The sequence below is a fragment of the Tamandua tetradactyla genome, chromosome 5 (assembly GCF_023851605.1).
Source record: "Tamandua tetradactyla isolate mTamTet1 chromosome 5, mTamTet1.pri, whole genome shotgun sequence".
Taxonomy (NCBI): domain Eukaryota; kingdom Metazoa; phylum Chordata; class Mammalia; order Pilosa; family Myrmecophagidae; genus Tamandua; species Tamandua tetradactyla.
In genome coordinates, this window is record NC_135331.1 from 158,378,758 (window position 1) to 158,396,836 (window position 18,079).

An 18,079-nucleotide genomic window follows, 5' to 3' on the forward strand; every position below is an offset into this window, starting at 1 on the left:
ATCGAGTTGGGGCCAGGACTCCCCAGCAGCTGACAGCCTCTCTTTTCGTCTCATGCTGTCACTGAGGCTGGTAGTCCAGGGGTTCTTACTCCTTGGATGCCATGTAGACCCATAAGGTTCACCACCCTGTTGCTATAGCCAAATTCAATGTCATTCCAGGAAATGAGCTTAATGAAGTGGTCACTGAGGGCAATGCCAGACCCAGCATCAAAGTGGAAAAGTGAGTGTCACTGTTAAAGTCACAGGAGACAACCTGGTCTACACTGTAGCCCAGGATGCACTTTAGGGGCCCTCTGATACCTGCTTCACAATCTTCTTGATGTCATCGTACTTGATTGCTTTCTCTAGGTGGCAGGTCAGATCTCTGATGGACACACTGGGTGTGAGAATGTGGAAGGCCATGCCTGTGAGCTTTCCACTCATCTCTGGGATGACCTTGTGGGTATCCCCATGGCTGTCACACCAATTTTTCTAGAGGGGCCAGCCACAGACTTCTGGGTGGCAGTGATGGCATGAGGATGATCTTGAGCCCCTCCACAATGCCAAAGTTGTCATGGATGATTTTGGGAGTAGAGGGGGCAGGCAGCTGGTGTTGCAGGAAGCATTACTGATGACCTTGAGGGAGTTGTCATACTTCCCATCGTTCACACCCATCATAAACATGGGCAGAGGTGATGACTCTTTTTGTGCCACCCTTCAAGGAAGTCCCAGCCTTCTCTATGATTGTGAACACATCAGTGGACTCCACAACATATTCAGCATGTGCAGTAAGGCAAGGTCACATTTCATTATTTTTCCATGTGAATATCCCATTATTACAGCACCATTTGTTGAATTTTTGTTTGTTTGTTTGTTTTTGGGAAGTGCATGGACTAGGAATCAAACCCGGGTCTCCTGCATGGCAGTGAGAATTCTACCACTGAACTACTCTTGCAGCACGTTTGTTTGCTTTTTATAATTTCTCTTTATTGAGATTCTCATATTGTTCATTCATTGTTTTCCTGATATTCTTTAGTTCTTTCTCTTATTTTCCTTCATCTCCTTGAAAACACAGCAGATCATTTTAAAAAATTCTTTGTCCTATATATCCAACCTCATCTTCTTAGTTGATGCCGTCTGTGGATTTTTATCCTTCTTACTTTAGATAGGCCATCATTTCATGTTTCTTTGTCCTGTGATCTTTCGTTGCACAATATTTAAAAATGCTAACTCCAGGATTTATTCCCTAAGATTTCTGTTTTTTTGTGTCTTTTTTAGTTTGTTTTCAGCTAGTGAAATGACAAAGTTTCTTGAGTGCCGGCAGTTGAGAAAACCAAATAAACCCATGTATATTAAAAAAAAAACACCTTTCACAGATCTTGCAAATTGGCTTTGCATTGGCTGGTTCTCTCTTTCAGAATTCAGCTTTCCTTTCAGGAAGGCCAGCCCAGGGCAAATACAAACCATAGGGTTCTCACCATCTTCTCTGAGTCTGTGTCTTGTCCTGGTCTTGTGCTTGCTAGTGACCTCTGGAGTTCCCTCTTTACAATAATATGAATCCCTCCTTTATACCCAAGGAAAAAAACCTTCTACCTCTTCTGGTGCTCACCCAGAGGACTTTGAATAAGTAAGCCTCTGCCCCATGCTGTTCGACTCAGTTGTTTCTTATACTGTGACTGGAGGGAAAATTCTAGGAGGGGCAATAAGATGGAGAGGCTTTCCTAGGTCAGTGCTTCCCGGCCAGAAGGAGGGAATGGAGTGCCCACCTGCTCTTACTGCTCTGGGGTAGAGAGGAGGAGAGGCTTCTCCTATGGCCCTGAAGATGCATTTTCTTGATTAGGCACTTGCTCAGTAAATGCTGCCCTTTAACTGTTTTTTTGTAGTTGAGGAAGGGTACTTTCTTTAAGACTTCTCTGAGTATTTACCAGCAGCAGGGTGGAACAATGGGTGTGCTCACAGCTGGGCTCCAACAATCTAAATTACCTGATTAAAAACAGTGATCAATGACTGGACTGTATATCGCCAGATCTTGGGGAACTAGGTCTTTATATCTCACCCTGGCACAAGAAAGCTGTACTAGGACTCAGGCTTGAGGACCTCACCACTCACTGCCTGCCTTGCGAGTGAAATTCACTGATATTTAACTCAATTAGCCAGCCTCTTCTTACTGTTCTTCCCCGACTGCTGTACAATGTTCTTCTAGACTCCAGAATTTTAAAGTAGTTGATTCAGACAATTTTTGCCTGTTTAATAGGTGTTCTGGTGAAGGGACTATTTCCTGGAGGTTCTGACTCTGCTATCTTCCCACTACCCACCAGGGCCAGATTTCCCTAATTTTTGCTTTTTGGTATTTCCAAAGTTAAATGTGCAATTTTATTTTTAAAATGTGTTTTAAAAAAGATTAATAAAGATTAGACTGAGGGGAAAAAAAAAGAATTTAAATAAAGGCCAGGGAATGCAGGATAACATAGTGAAGCAAAAATGCAGGGGAAAACAGGTCTCTATCTAATTGAAAATAAGCAAACAACAAACCACAGCATGAATAATAAGGTATAAAATACACACATTTCTTGCAATCATGATTTAGAGGTAAGAGCTGCTGAACAAGACAAAATTTTAGTGGTATGATACTACTCTGCTTACATGTCTTAAGATTGAAAAATTTAAAAAAAGACAAACAATTTTTATAGCTCATCACATTGATAAAAGCTATTCAGATGAACACAGTGTAAATTTATATAATTTTATGTTAGTCTACTGTGGCAAGAAATATTATAATCCATTTGAAATGCATTATAGGCTCATGTATCTAGAATTTTAAAATGTGGCCATTTTGTTCCATAACTCCATTTAAGGGAATTTATCTTAAATAAATCTCTCAACAGAAAAAAATAACAAAAGAAGAAAGATGACCACTGCAGCAGAACTATCATTAAAGACAGAAAATTGCAAAACATTTAAAGCACTCAATAAAGGAGGAATAACCACTAACAGAGGACAGCCAATGCCCACTTAATGGCAAAGGGGTAGTGCAAAATTCTGAAGACACTGCGGACTTTGGCAACACAAAGAACTGGATTTAAAGCTTGATGCTTCCCTTCAATACCTTGGGAAAGAGCTTAAGATGTCTTAGGCTCATTTCTTTCTTTAACAAAAGGAGATAAGAATGCTTATTATTTGTTAACATAATAAGCATTATGTTAGCAAATTGGGAAGATTGAAAGTCCGAAGAAACTTACTAGGTGCCTGCAACTTAGAACTTGAATAAATATTCTCTTGCAGACATTAAAATTCTGAAGAACATGTAGAAACCGTGAAAAAATTTTATTATTCATTAAGGAAAAGAGAAAATATAAAACTCTAACACTACAATTATAATTCAGTGATGAATTATAACTAATAATTAAAATTAATTTGAATGAACAAAATTAAAAGCCAAATGTGCAAATGGATAGAAGACTAGAGAGAAATGTATAAAACTTATGATATGCAAAAATGGAAAAATAAGAATAGAATTATGAAAATTTCCCTTAATATTTTCACTTTTATAATTTAAAAGTAAAGGACAGATATAGGTATTTCTATAAACTCAAGTAAGTTCTACTATTATAGAAAATAAAATAACACACATTACCACTAATTATTTGAAAACAAAAACTGAGACCAGCAGCTTAAACCATGCCCCTTAGAGCACATAGCCTAAAGAAGGGGCAGAGTTATACTAATTCTTATATGGAGAGAAGGACTTGAACACAGATCTAAATAAGATGTCAGAATCAAAATTATGTCAGCAGGCTCTCATACTGTAATCACACTTGACACAATTATCCACAGAGCATTTCGAGCCAGACAAGAGTATAGGGGAAGGTGATAAGCTGGAGGTCACATAACAAGCTGGCAATCATGATGCCATGACACACATACACACAAGGAGATAATGCTTATCTCCAACTTCTGCCTCTGCTGTGGGGACTCCTGGGCTCCTCATGGCCTAAAATAGCCAGTCCATAGCCACCTGAAGTCTTTGGGTATTCCACTCAAGTCTCTCGTTTTTAAATAGGAGCCAGTGTTATGAACCTAGCCCTCCATCCCAACTTTGTCCTATAAGATTTTTACCCTGAGTCAGCTTTCATTTTGAAAAGCAATGCAATGAACTAATTCACACTAAGAATGAAAGGGCAGGCCATGGGATATTATCTCAGCTGACCAAATTCCCTCAGTCAGCATCTGAAATTTATAAATCATGATATTATAATAATACTTTTATTGACAAATCTTCACATATATACAGTCCATACATGGTGTACAATCAGTGGCTCACAATATCATCACTTATTTGTGCATTCATCACCACGATCATTTTTAGAACATTCGTATCACTCCAGAAAAACAAATAAAAACAAAAAAGGAAAAACTCATATATCCATACCCCTTAACTCTTCCTCTCATTGACCACTAGTATTTCAATTTACCCAATTTATTTTACTCCTTACCCCCCTGTTCTAGTTTACTAGCTGCTGGAATGCAATATAACAGAAACAGAACAGCTTTTAAAAGGGGAATTAAGTAAGTTAGTAATTTACAGTTCTAAGGCCGAGAATATGTCCCAATTAAAGCAAAGTCTGTAGAAATGCCCAATCTAAGGCATCCAGGGAAAGATACCTTGGTTCAAGAAGGCAGATGAAGTTCAGGGTTTCTTTCTCAAGTGGAAGGGCACATGGCAAACACAGTAGAGTTTCTCTCTCATCTGGAAAAGCATATGGTGAACACAGTCAGGGTTCCTCTCTCATCTGGAAGGGGACATGGAGAACACGGCGTCATCTGCTAGCTTCTTCTCCTGGCTTCCTGTTTCATGAAGCTCCCCGGGAGGCATGTTCCTTCTTGAGCTCTAAAGGTCACTGGCTGTGGACTCTGCTTCTCATGGCTATGTCATTCTGCTCTGCTCTCTCTGAATCTCTTATTCTCCAAAATGTTTCCTCTTTTATAGGACTCCAATCAAGACCCACCCAAATAGGTGGAGACACATCTCCCCTAATCCAGCTTAACAACCACTCTTGAGTAGAATACATCTCCAGGGAGATGATCTAATTATTATTCTGCCTCTATGAAATGGGATTTTGATCAAAATATGGCTTTTCCAGGGTGCATACATCCTTTCAAACCAGCACACCACCCATCATTTATATATTTTTTATCCATTTTTTTCTTTACTCATCTGTCCATACCCTGGTGTGTTAGTTAGATTCAGTTGTCAGCTTGGCCAGGTGAGCATACCTAGTTCTGTTGCTGCAGACACAAGCCAATGGTACATGAACCTCATATGTTGCTAATTACATCTGCAGTCAGCTAGAAGGCTGTCTGCTGCAATGAGTGACGTTTGACTTAATTGGCTGGTGCTTAAATGAGAGAACGCAATGTAGCACAGCCTAGCAGCTCGGCATTCCTCATCTCAGCACTCGCAGCTCAGCCCAGGCCTTTGGAGATGCAGAAAGAAGTCACGCCGAGGAAAGTTGTTGGAACCCAGGGGCCTGGAGAGAAGACCAGCAGAGACCATCCTGTGCCTTCCACATAAGAAAGAACCTTAGTAGAAAGTGAGCTGCCTTTCCTCTGAAGAACCAACAAAATAAATCCCCTTTTATTAAAAGCCAATCCGTCTCTGGTGTGTTGCATTCCGGCAGCTAGCAAACCAGAACACCTGGATAAAAGGAGCATCAGACACAAAGTTTTCACAACCACGCAGTCATATTGTAAAAGTTAAATTATTATACAATCATCTTCAAGAGTCAAGGCTACTGAAACACAGCTCAACAGTTTCAGATACTTCTCTCCAGCCACTCCAATACGCCATAAACTAAAAAAGGATATCTATACAATGTATACGAATAACCTCCAGGATAATCCTTTGACTCTGAAATATTTCAGCCACTGAAACTTTATTTTGCCTCATTTCTGTCTTCCCCCTTTGGTCAAGAAGTCTTTCTCAATCTCACAATGCTGGGTATCAGCTCATCCAGGGAGTTATTGTCCCACATTGCCAGGGAGATTTACACCACTGGGAGACATGATGCATGTAGGAGGGAAGGCAGTGAGTTCGCTTGCCGAGTGGTTTACAGAGAGAGATTGGCCACATCTGAGCAACAAAAGAGGTTCTTTGGGAGTGACTCTTAGGCCTAATTTTAATTAGGCTTAGCCTAAGGTTTGCAAGAATAAGTTTCATAGGCGTGAATACCAAAATGAAAGGATCAGCCCATTGATTTGGTTTCCCTACTGCTTACAAAATTATAAGAAATTCTCCAAATGGGGAAGCTGAATATTTCTTCCTTTCTCCCCAGTCTCCCAAGGGGCCTTTGCAGTTACTTCGTTACTCACTCCCCAAATTACTCTGGGATATATCGGGCATCACACTAACCTAGACAAATCAACAGAATCTTACACCCTATTCAAGGTTCCACATACTTATGGTGTTCAACTAAACTGACCATACAAGTTAAATTAGGTAAAGCCCTAACCAAAATATAAATTTTGCACCAACTAAACATCTTCCCCTTTGCTCTCACACAGAAGTTGAAGTTTTAGAATATAAACCATGATTTTTAACTGAGACATTTACCCCCATATACAGGAGGAACTATACCAGAAGAGAAATGGAGATAGTCCTCCTAGAATCCCTTAAGTTACAGCATTCATTTAGATTTTTACCTAACTATAACTGAAGACACAACTGCTACTTTTCTCAACATTTAGGGACAAGGCGGCTTTTTTTTTTTTTCGGAACTGAACCCGAGTCTCCCGCATGGAAGGTGAGTATGCTACCACTAAACCACCTGTGCACCCACAGCATTTAATCCTATAAAGAAATATTCTTCAATTTAAGATTACATGAAAAAAGGGTAGATTAGTATAATAAAGACATTTAAAGAACAATTAGAAATAGTCTAAGAGAGGCTATAATCCTACAAACCTGAGTGATCCAGCAGTTTCTAAGGCCTCAAAAGAGCTGCAGTCGGGTAGTAATGGAATTATTAAGCTTTTTACTTAATCAGTATTCACAACTGTGTGTGTTTATCCATATATATACGTATTTATATCTGGATCACTAAGAAAGAGTTCACAAAATGTTTTCTTTTTTTACCCTAAATATGTGATTTATATCGATGAGTAGAAATTTACGTCCTACAGTAGTGAAGCAGGTATCTATGCATGGTTATTAAGTGCTAACTATGATGACCTTAAATTCTTGAATTCTAAGGGTAAAAGAATAACATTCCTATAAGTGGTTTCTTAAAGTTTTCTGTTTTTTTGTAATATCTTGCAAGGCTGTTCAATTATAAAAGGTACTGCAAGAAGTGATACATATCTTCTGGACTAAAGTCAGCAGATAAAATATCTACACTATGCTCCATAATAAAGTATTTATATTTTAATTTCATGAGAAAATTAAAAATGAGAAATGAGAAAAATCTTTAAGGGCTCATTTATAATGAAATCTATCATAAATTAGAAAAGATTCTCTTGTGATGGAAGAAATACGATCACAATTAAAAATTCTGATATAAAATGTTATTAATTCAAGGTACAAAAACTAAATGGAGAAACAAATGAAATATTTATAGAACTGGTTTGATACAGCAAATGCAGATAGATTTTACAGACACTATATCTACATTCCTTAGCTAATAATATAGTTTATATCTTCCTGTGCTGGTTTGAAATAATGTATGTACCCTAGAAAAGCCATGTTTTAATCCTAATTTCATTTTGTAAAGGCAGACATTTCTTCTAATCCCTATTCAGCATTGCATGTTTGAAAGTGTAATTAGATTATCTCCCTGGAGATGTGATTTAAAAAAGAGTGGTTGCTAAACTGGATTAAGTGGAGGCGTGTCTCCACCCATTTGGGTGGGGCTTGATTAGTTTACTGAAATCCTATAAAAGAGCAAACATTTTGGAGAGAGACTCAGAGACAGCAGAATGATACAATCACGAAGTCCACCAGCCAGCAACTTTAGGGAGATGAAGAAGGAAAACGCCTCCCAGGGAGCTGGAGAGGAAGCTAGCAGCTGATGTCGTGTTTACCATGTGCCCTTCTAGCCAAGAGAGAAACTCTGACCTTGTTTGCCGCATGCCTTTCCACCTGAGAGAGAAACCCTGAAATTCATCAGCCTCCTTGAATCAAGGTATCTTTCCCTGGATGCCTTAGATTAGACATTTCTATAGACTTGCTTTAACTGGGACATTTTCTCAGCCTTAGAACTGCAAACTAGCAATTTATTAAATTCCCCTTTTAAAAGCCATTCCGTTTCTGGTACAATGCATTCTGGCAGCTAGTTAACTAGAACACTTCTATAATAAAAGTTGGAAATAAATGCGCATGGCGCTAATACCCAGCTAATTACACAGAATTTATGCTGCTCTTTTGCAAAGATAGTACAAACATGGGGGGATGGACTTTTCAGGACATTATATACCTATTAGTCTTCCTTTTAGAGGTTTATTTGGAATGCTTTTGAAAGTTTCCCTAGATAGCATATTGGGAGGATCAGGCATTCATTACAGCACAAATCTCATGAAATAGAGATTAGCAAACTATAGCCTGCAAGCCAAATCCAGCTAGTGCCTGTTTTAATAACTAAAAGTTTTACTAGAACATAGCCATGCACGTTTGTCCATGTATTGCCCATGGCCGCTTTTATGCTATAATGATAATGCTGAGTAGCTGCAACAGAGACACAAATCTTAAAGCATTCATTATCTGACCCTTTACAGAAAAAAGTTTACTGACCCAACCTGAATCAAATACATGCTACTTAATAATATATATTGATTTAAATAAAGAACATTGGTCTTTCCCTTTTCTTTATCTGTAAATGATAAATAATGCAGCACACCACAATCTCTCAGTGAAGATCAAAGAAGAAAACTAATGTAAAATAAAAGCAATAAAGTGATATGGTGCAATGGTTAGTGGAGATTCTACTTTCACAGAGCCTGGGATTTGTAAGCACATTAGTGGAATGATCTTGGCCATATTATTTTTCGTTGCACAGAATCTCTTTTTGTTTTAATCTGTGAAAAGTTAAGAACAGTCCCTGCCTCATTGGTTACAGAGATAATTCAGTAAGAAAAGTAAATGTAAAATAATTATAGCAGAGTTTCAGACAGTCACTGAGCACTATGAAAGATTAGGCATTATTACATTATGGAATTTGAAATCATCATGATTTTTATTCCTTAAAAGTTTTACTTAAGCAATTAGTGCCATTTCATTTTTTCTTGAACAATCTCAAATGATTTGGGGCATACAAGAGTTTAAAAATAATCTTTACTATCCAAACACCATAAATTACAGAAATTTTACTTATGATATACATTTCAACTCTTACTACTTCATAAAAACAGTAAGACTAATATAACTGACAATTTTTCAACTGCGTAAGAAAAATACAAATTTAAATTTTTGAGGTCTGAGGAGGATGGTGATTTTTTTTTAAGATGAAAAGAAACAAATGTAAAGGATGATGTCCTACTTTATACAACAAAAATGACAAAATATTGTACAACCTATCAATACTGGGGTAATATTATCTCTGAAAATTTTATGACTCCTGCAGGCTAACCTTTAGGTTTAAAGTTATTGAGAAATAAAATCTTCAAGTCCTTATCTAAGAATTCAATAAAAAATTCTTAAGTGAAGACTTAAAAACTAATTTTTTAGCATTAAGCTCTCTCTTAAAACAGAATAAAGTAAGGCAAGTGTACCTGGTGTCCAGTCTTTACTTGCTTCAAAACACTTTCATAACATACTTCATCCATGTTATTCAACTGTTGCACCTTAAAAGTTTAAAAACATGAAAAATATCAAGTGATACAGTCACAAATTTTCTAACTACACATAAAAGTTTGACAATTATAATGCATTTCTCTTCCTTCAGATTAACTAGAATGGAGAAACAACAAATACAATATAAATATTTAACCCACAAAAATCCATAATAAACACAGCACAATTAAAAAATACATATAAAATACCTCATACAATACCCCCTCAGTGTATTAACTTCCTAAGAACAAGTTTTTAAAAAGACAGTATTTTTAAGAAAAATATGGTAGTTAGTTATAGTTTAGAATAATTTTAAAGTTCTCTCTGCTTTCCCCAAAGAGGCCTGTTCTTCAGGCTGCTTCCTCCTATTTCATTCTATAAACTATACAGCTTTCCTGTGTAATTCTGAGTCACCAGAACACTAATGGAAGGATGTCAAATCCTATATAGAGCTGAAACCTAAGAAAACACACTATTTCTGTAATATATGTGTGGAGGGATATAATCTTCTACAGAACCACTTCTCAGAGTAACTGGAAATCTAATCTAAAAGAAACGCTCTCAGTTTTACTATTAATAATAAGAAATCTTCCATTTCTTATTATTAACAAGGAAGCTAACTTCCTTATTAATAAGGAAGCTAACCCAAATATTATGTAATGCACCTTGCATCACCCTACTTAACATGTATTAATATGAATCTGGAGGAGATAAAAAATATGCATATTTGAAATAATTATGATTTAGATTTTCTGTTTCAATAAAGTAAATAATTTAAAATTCTGGAACTCTTATGAATATAATGGCTTCCCCATAAAGCAGGATCACAAGATAATTTATTCCCACTAATAATTTAAAAAACTAACCCCCTCCCAAGTGAAAAAGACCCTTTCAATAATTTTTTCATTAAATTTTGGACTGAGTTCTTGTCAAAGTCATAATTTCAAATCAAATGTGTCATGCACACAATGTTCTTCCACAACAATTACATATATTCTGAATGAAAAGAAACCTAAAAGGACTTCTTCTTATGAGAAATGTAAAATGAACATGTGGTTAGAAAACATATTAAACAACATACTACTATTTCATATATTAAATGCTATGTTAAATATGCTGTTTAAATAGAAATGCTAAATGGTTACCAACTATGTATTTCAACTGAATGTAAAAGTAATGAATTTTATTAAGATATAAAACTATAACATAAGTATATAATTAACTGTTCATCCTATGTGGGATGTGTAAATTTTTTTAAATGTCAAATTTCTAAACCATTTCAGATAATTAAGGGGGTTTGTCAAATAACACTATTGCTTTCATAATTATAATGCTAATATATTGTGGTGAAAAATACTTCAAATTTAGTTAGCTTTTAGCATATTTTGAATTTAGGTAGTGATTTACCAATATGAAATGTAAAGAAAATAAAGTCTAAGATATGGCTGTTTTGAAATAATTTTCTTTTCTTTTTTATCTCTATATCTTTCTATGATAACTACCTACTATCATTTATATTCTGAAGGTCAAAGATCAATCCAAAGTTATAAAGAAACAGCTCTGAATCTATCCTAATGATACAATGAATTGAATTAAATAATTAAATATATGTTAGACACAACAGGATAAAAAAAAACAAGCAGCAAGTAATACTGAGAAGTACTTGAAACAATTAATGACAATTAAAATATGTACATCATGACTATCATCCTAACATAAACTCTCCTTTTTCTGCATAAATCTAAAATGGCACCTAAAAATTTTAAAGATACCTTATTTTTTTGCAATAAGAAAAAGCTTAACAGATACGGTGACAACTCCTCTGATAATATTTCAGCTGAATATTTTATTTATAATAGTGTACATAGAAAATGCAATTCCATCTGGGTTTCTTTTATTAAAGAGCTCAAAATACCTCAGAATCTTCTCCTAAAGTTATTTCTTCTATCAAAAATATTAAATATAATGATAAATGTTTAAATTTCAAGCAAAGTATCCACTTACCATGTTATAAAAAAGTCTAAAATAGCACCCTAACAGTACAAGTGATATATGATAATACTATTTAAGAAATCAATAACACAAACTTCTAAAAGCATTACAAAGAATTCTAAAAATACCATTTGTATACATAATTAATATGGCAATTATAAAATATTATAGTTTAAATAGAGCACCTCTCTTGATGGTTGCTACCACGAAATTATTTTTCAATTCCATATGAAGTATTATTATTTATTGTTAGTGAATAACATATCAAAATAGATAAAACTGGTTTATTTTTTACTGGCATCCAGTCATATCAAAATAACATTTTGAAATTTGCAATGGTTAAGAATACAAAATATATGTTGAAAATAGCAATGAAAACTTATTAAAAGCAACTTTGTGGAAGAGGAGTTACTTAACTACATATAGTTGAGGAAGTGTCATTCATTTTTGTCTAGGATGCTATAATTGTAATGCTATAGAAGTGGTCTTTTGGGGCCTCTCATTCCAAACAAGTAATTCAACAGTATATAAAAAATAATTTATAAAAAAGTATTTATTGATATTAGTATTTACCTTATTTGCACTCTTAATTCCCAAAAATGTCTGTCCAAGAGGTACTGGTCGAAAACGGCCATCAAAGTAGAAAAGCCCGATATAGGGATTAACGTGTAAAAATGTAGCAACATCGAGGTAGTTGGGTAAGGTGGCAGACAGTCCAAGAATTCTTATCATACTTTGAGTGGATTCAACCTATATGGGTCATTTTAATTAAAGTGAGGTAGATTAGATCCATGCTGATTTTTATTAATTTTAAATACATTTTAGTAAATACAAGGCTATGAAACAATCAGAATAAAATAAAATCCCTACAGAAATACAGAACAATAATGCAAAGTCTAAAAGAGGGCTGCAATTATGAAAACTGGCCTAATCCTGGCATCTAGGATGATTTAAAATAATTAAAACCATAATTTTAGTTGGTTCACTGAGCTGAAAAATCCTATTAGTTAAATGGCTTCTTCTTTTTTAAAAAAACGTAACACAGCAAATGATAGAGGTTAGGTTTTACTATAAATTTTATGAATTATAAATTCAGAGGGAATAAAAATGTCTATTATGAAATTTATGAATTATTGAATTTTAAATTAATTTTGAATATAAAAACTCCAAAGTCTAAAATAAGTAAGGTGGACATTTCTAGTGTTTTACAAATTTACTTAAAATGATGTAATTGCATGACACTTAAATATTTGCAGCATGTATATTCAATGAAGAATTATTTCCAAGTAACAAAAAAAAAACAAATTATTGAGGATTCATTTGTGAAACCAGGACTTGCCTCCCCTTATTATATATTGCCTACTTAACTTATAATCTTTGCCTATAACATAGTATTCCCTTTAATGATCATAGTAACATATAGTAACATATTTAGCAAAATATGTCAATTCATGAGAACCAAAATCAAGTAACTACTGCATCCTCATAAAGAAAAAGATTTCAAACTCCTAAATTATCATTAAGTACAACAGATACAAATAACTACATATTTTATAACACCTATACAAACAAAACTACACACACACATATACACACTACACTTTTATATATGCCAAAATGAAAATTTAAGACCCAAGTATTTAGAAAGTAACAGTCAAGTCTCTTGCCATATAGAGGACAATCAGTGATCCAGTAAGGTTTAGGGAGAGAGAAAGACGAGACAGGGCTAGAGGAATATTTGTTAAAAAATGAATTTTAAATGTTAGATAAATTTTATTTTATCAAGTGAGGTATGGTCAATTAACTGAAAATAGTTACAAAAATTGTGAGGATAATGAAAAGAAAGCACCAATTAAACTTGGGTAAGTCAGGTCCTGAGGTAATGGTCACTGGAATTATAAGCGAGAGAAAAAGGCAAGAAGTAGGACTGCATTCTGGAGGACTAGTGGTTTGAGTTATCAAGGGAGGTGAAAGAACGCAAAAACCAGATGGTGAGAGATCTAACGATGCCAAGGGGTAACATTTTACTGTTAAATGGAGACTCAACAGTATCCAATTCCCCTTCATTTACGTTTTTAGGTCTTCTGTTTCTGACTAATTCAGTGATGATAGTTATATTAACCTTATCTTTTTTGAAATGTCTATACATTTTGTAATAAGTTCTTTATCATTTCTGTTTATTCACATGTTTTCTACTTATTTGTGATTGGTTCTGTTGAAGGTTTCTTTATTTTACTGTTCTTTTTTAAAAAAAAAAAAACTAGATATTAGAAGCATGGCTAATCCTACTGTTTCCTTACTTGCATTTATTTTATTTTTTCAACTTTATATTTTTCCATCTTTAAAAAAAAATATTCCACTTAAAATTTATCTAACATTTAAAATTCATTTTTTTAACAAATATTCCTCTATCCCTGTCTCGTCTTTCTCTCTCCCTAAACCTTACTGGATCACTGATTGTCCTCTATGTGGCAAGAGACTTGACTGTTACTTTCTAAATACTTGGGTCTTAAATTTTCATTTTGACATATATAAAAGTGTAGTGTATATATGTGTGTGTGTAGTTTTGTTTCAGTTTATGGAATTTATTTCTAAATTTCTATTTTATTCTGTGCAGACGATAATCTAGTCAATGTATTCCTTGACAAAATGTCCCAGGGAGTCCTGAGAGGAACACGATTTTCTACACTCCTATATGTTCCTCAACTTCACCGTATTAATTATATAATTCAAATTCTCTACATAAGTAAAACAGGAAGTTAGTACCTGCCAAAAGAACCCACCATTTCAATCACATGGAAGTTTCCTATTTTAAATTAGGATACAAACTATTGCTAAGAGGAATAATTTATAGGATCAGTGTGATACAATCAAGGTGTGGCAGCTTGAAAGGATTATGTACCCTAGAAAAGCCATGTTTTAATCCTGATGCATCTGGTGCAGGCAACCATTTCTTTTAATACCCACTCATCACTGTGGGTTGGAAACTTGAGCAGATTATCTCCAGGGAGGTGTGGCATACCCAATTGTGGGTATTAACCTTTGATTAGAGGGAGATGTGACTCCACAGGTGGGTCTTGATTAGTTTACTGGAATCCTTTAAAAGAGAAAATACTTTGGAAAAAGCTTCAGAGCCACCAGAGTGACCAGAGCCCATGCAGCCAGAGACCTCTGGAGATAAAGAAGGAAAATGGCCCTAGGGGAGCTTCATAAAACAAGAAACCTGGAGAGAAAGCTAGCAGACATTGCCAAGTTCACCATGTGCCTTTCCAGTTGAGAGAGAAACCCTGATTGGCTTTCTTGAGCCAAGGTATCTTTCCCTAGTGCCTTAGATTGGACATTTCTAAAGCCTTACTTTAATTTGGACATTTTCACGGCCTTAGAACTGTAAACTTGCAACTTAATAATTCCCCTTTTTTAAAGGCATTCTGTTCCTGGTATATTGCATTCTAGCAGTTTGTAAACTAGAACACGAGGATAATTTACACCTGAGCCCTAAGGGCTCAGCAGACATTTCTTGGGGAAATGGGTATGAGGTAGAACATAGGTGGCATTCTACAACCCCACTTTATTACAATATCTGTTCAAAATCACTTCTTGTGTTTCCATATCCAATCAGCTTTCCTATTGTTACAAACTAGGCTCCCATGTAAAATTCTGATTGAAAAAGGATTTTTACATACCTGAGAAAAAGTGTGAGAACCTTTAATGTGATAAAAGTACAAATGATTTGGAATCACGTGTGTTACAATTTACAGGCTGTGTGAATTTGGCAAGTTAATTAACCTAAGATGAAATTCCCATATGAGAGAATGTAAGTACAAAAATCCTCAATCCTTTACAAAAAGCTATAGAATATATATATTTTTAATCTAGAAATATTATATCATTCTTATCTTCTTGCTATCTTAAATAAAATAAGGAAATTCACAGAGAAACATGTTGGGAAAATATTTTAATTATTTCATTTTTAATGCTTCTCTAATTCACACCTAATTTTAGTCAGAATTTGTATGCATCATGCTGGTATAATTCAAGTTACTGTACCTAAGGAGGCAGATTCCCAGTGCTGGATTTCTCCTTGGGTATTTTGATATAGTGCACATATACTTCATGAAAGTCCAAATGCTTGGGCACACTGACCCCAATCTTACAATCATTAACAGAAAACACCTGTAAATTTCAAAGTCAATGTATAAGTAGAATAAAAGTGGATCTACACTCTCATCTTTTAAGGACTATGTAAACCACTCCCTATGAAATAGATACAGCTCGTTACACACCAAAAGTAAAGTTAGTTGAGATGAGAACTAATATTTATTCAATGTAAAAAAACTATTGAATAATAGTTTTAGAATTATAGTTTCCATCATTTGTAAGTAAGGTGCCACACTAATGGAAATTATTAACAATAAGGAAAACTGTGTGTGAAGGAAGATATCCAAGAATTCTGTACTTTCTGCATGATTTTTTCTGTAAGTCTACAACTACATTATTAAATTTTTTTTTTTTAGAAAACACTTAAAACATATAAAACAGTAGATTTGGGCACTCTTATACTTTTATCTTTTACAAATTTCTCAACCATGGGCAAGTGTGTTACGATTTAGTCCCTAATAACACCATGAAGTTCCTGTTCCTAAAAAGGATCTACACTGCATCAGAATAAATTCCTATGGTGTGTTTATACTTATGTCAGATGTTGAAGTTCTGTATGAAACACTGCCATCTACTGAGCACATCTGGAAAAAAAAAGCAGGAATTCTGCTTCTGTATAAAAAGTTATGAGCACTGAACTAGTACTCGCTGGGAATATAATAATATGAGAGACCTTCTATCAAGGAGATAAAATCTACTGAAGGATACTGATGAAGATACAATTAACCACAGCAAGTTGTGAAATTATATAGAAGATTCTAATAAGCATTAAAAACATACAAAGTAAGAAGTACAAAAGGAACCCAGAAGAGGTGTAGTTCGTTCTAATTGGGGAATTAAGAAAACATTCATAGGAAAAGTGGTATTTGGCATGATTCAAAAGAACAGTAGGTTTTTAATAGTTGGATGTGTGAGCTGATAGAGGAAGAAGTATCATATAATTTGACATTTATAATAGTTAATCTCATAACCAACACCACACTCTACTTTAGGATTAGTTTAATCGCTGAAGAGGGCCTATTGCATGCCCTTAGGTACTTTGAAAGGAAGTAGAGAAAAGGCAAATAGTGTGAATAGAACCAATGGTAACAGAAGGATTTGGACAAGTTAAATTTAGGCAAATGGATCAGTGTTTCAACAGCTTTAAGGTTCTGCTAAGGCAGTTGAACATTTTTTCTTAAATAGGAAATAATAGGTTTATGGGAATAACAGTGAGAAATTATAAATCTGGTAATGTTATGGAGATGACAATACAGGAACTAAGAAAAGTTGAAAGTAATGATACCAGTTAGAGGAATTTCACTACAACCTAGGGAAAAGAGGATGAAGGCATGAATTAGGGCAACTGTTAGAAAGGGAAAGACAGGACTGATTAAAAAAAAAACAGGTGAAAAGTAGAATTCAGAAGATTTAACCTTCAATTTGTCTTGAGTTTTGATGGAGTAGGAAGAATGAAATATTCTTTATATTATATTTGGTTTGCACTTTGAAGGAGTACTCCAACAAACTGAAACATAGACTGGAAAAGGAGGAAAGGAGAAGAAAAAAAAATTACTTCTGAGGTGGACGCTTTAGACTGGGTAAGAAATATCATGAGCCTGATCAAAACAATGATAATGGGAGAATAAGTCCAATGGAATGGAAAGATAGTTTTTTTCTAGTCGAAAAAATACTTATATGAGTATTAAAAAATAAACAGTTAAAAATGTTAAAATGAAACAAAATAGACAAATTATGAGAAATGTATACTATATAAAATATATACTATATCATCTATAAATATGGATTATATAAACATAAAAATTCATAAACTGATACATAAATATAAAATACATTATGCAGTATATCATTTATGTATATACAAATAAATATAAATATATGAACAGAATTACATACTAACATTTTACATGTTTATATTACACATAATATATACTTTCTCATTGCACTATTCTATGTTCATATAATCATACTACATATAATACATTATACATAAGCCAATAATATACAATTTTATATACTCAGCTTATTTTTATAAATTATATAGTAAATTATATTATTGTAGATTAATAAAAAATTTACAAAATATTTGCAATAATTTAAAATACATACGATACATAAAGTTGCATGTGT

At 34.2% G+C, this 18,079-nt stretch overlaps 1 protein-coding gene across 5 annotated transcripts in view; it reads right to left on the reverse strand.

The window, feature by feature from the left end:
• ASCC3 (activating signal cointegrator 1 complex subunit 3) overlaps positions 1-18,079 on the reverse strand; it is a 439,851-nt gene that overhangs the window by 225,165 nt on the left and 196,607 nt on the right. For 4 of the 5 annotated variants that reach the window (XM_077162486.1, XM_077162488.1, XM_077162487.1 and 1 more), the window contains 2 exons: positions 12,365-12,541; positions 9,739-9,810 (listed from right to left, as the gene is read on the reverse strand). In XM_077162486.1, the coding sequence (XP_077018601.1) occupies positions 9,739-9,810; positions 12,365-12,541 (249 nt within the window). Of the gene's footprint in view, positions 1-3,552; positions 4,727-9,738; positions 9,811-12,364; positions 12,542-18,079 lie in introns of those variants that run through there. The other variant, XM_077162489.1, reaches the window with a different exon arrangement.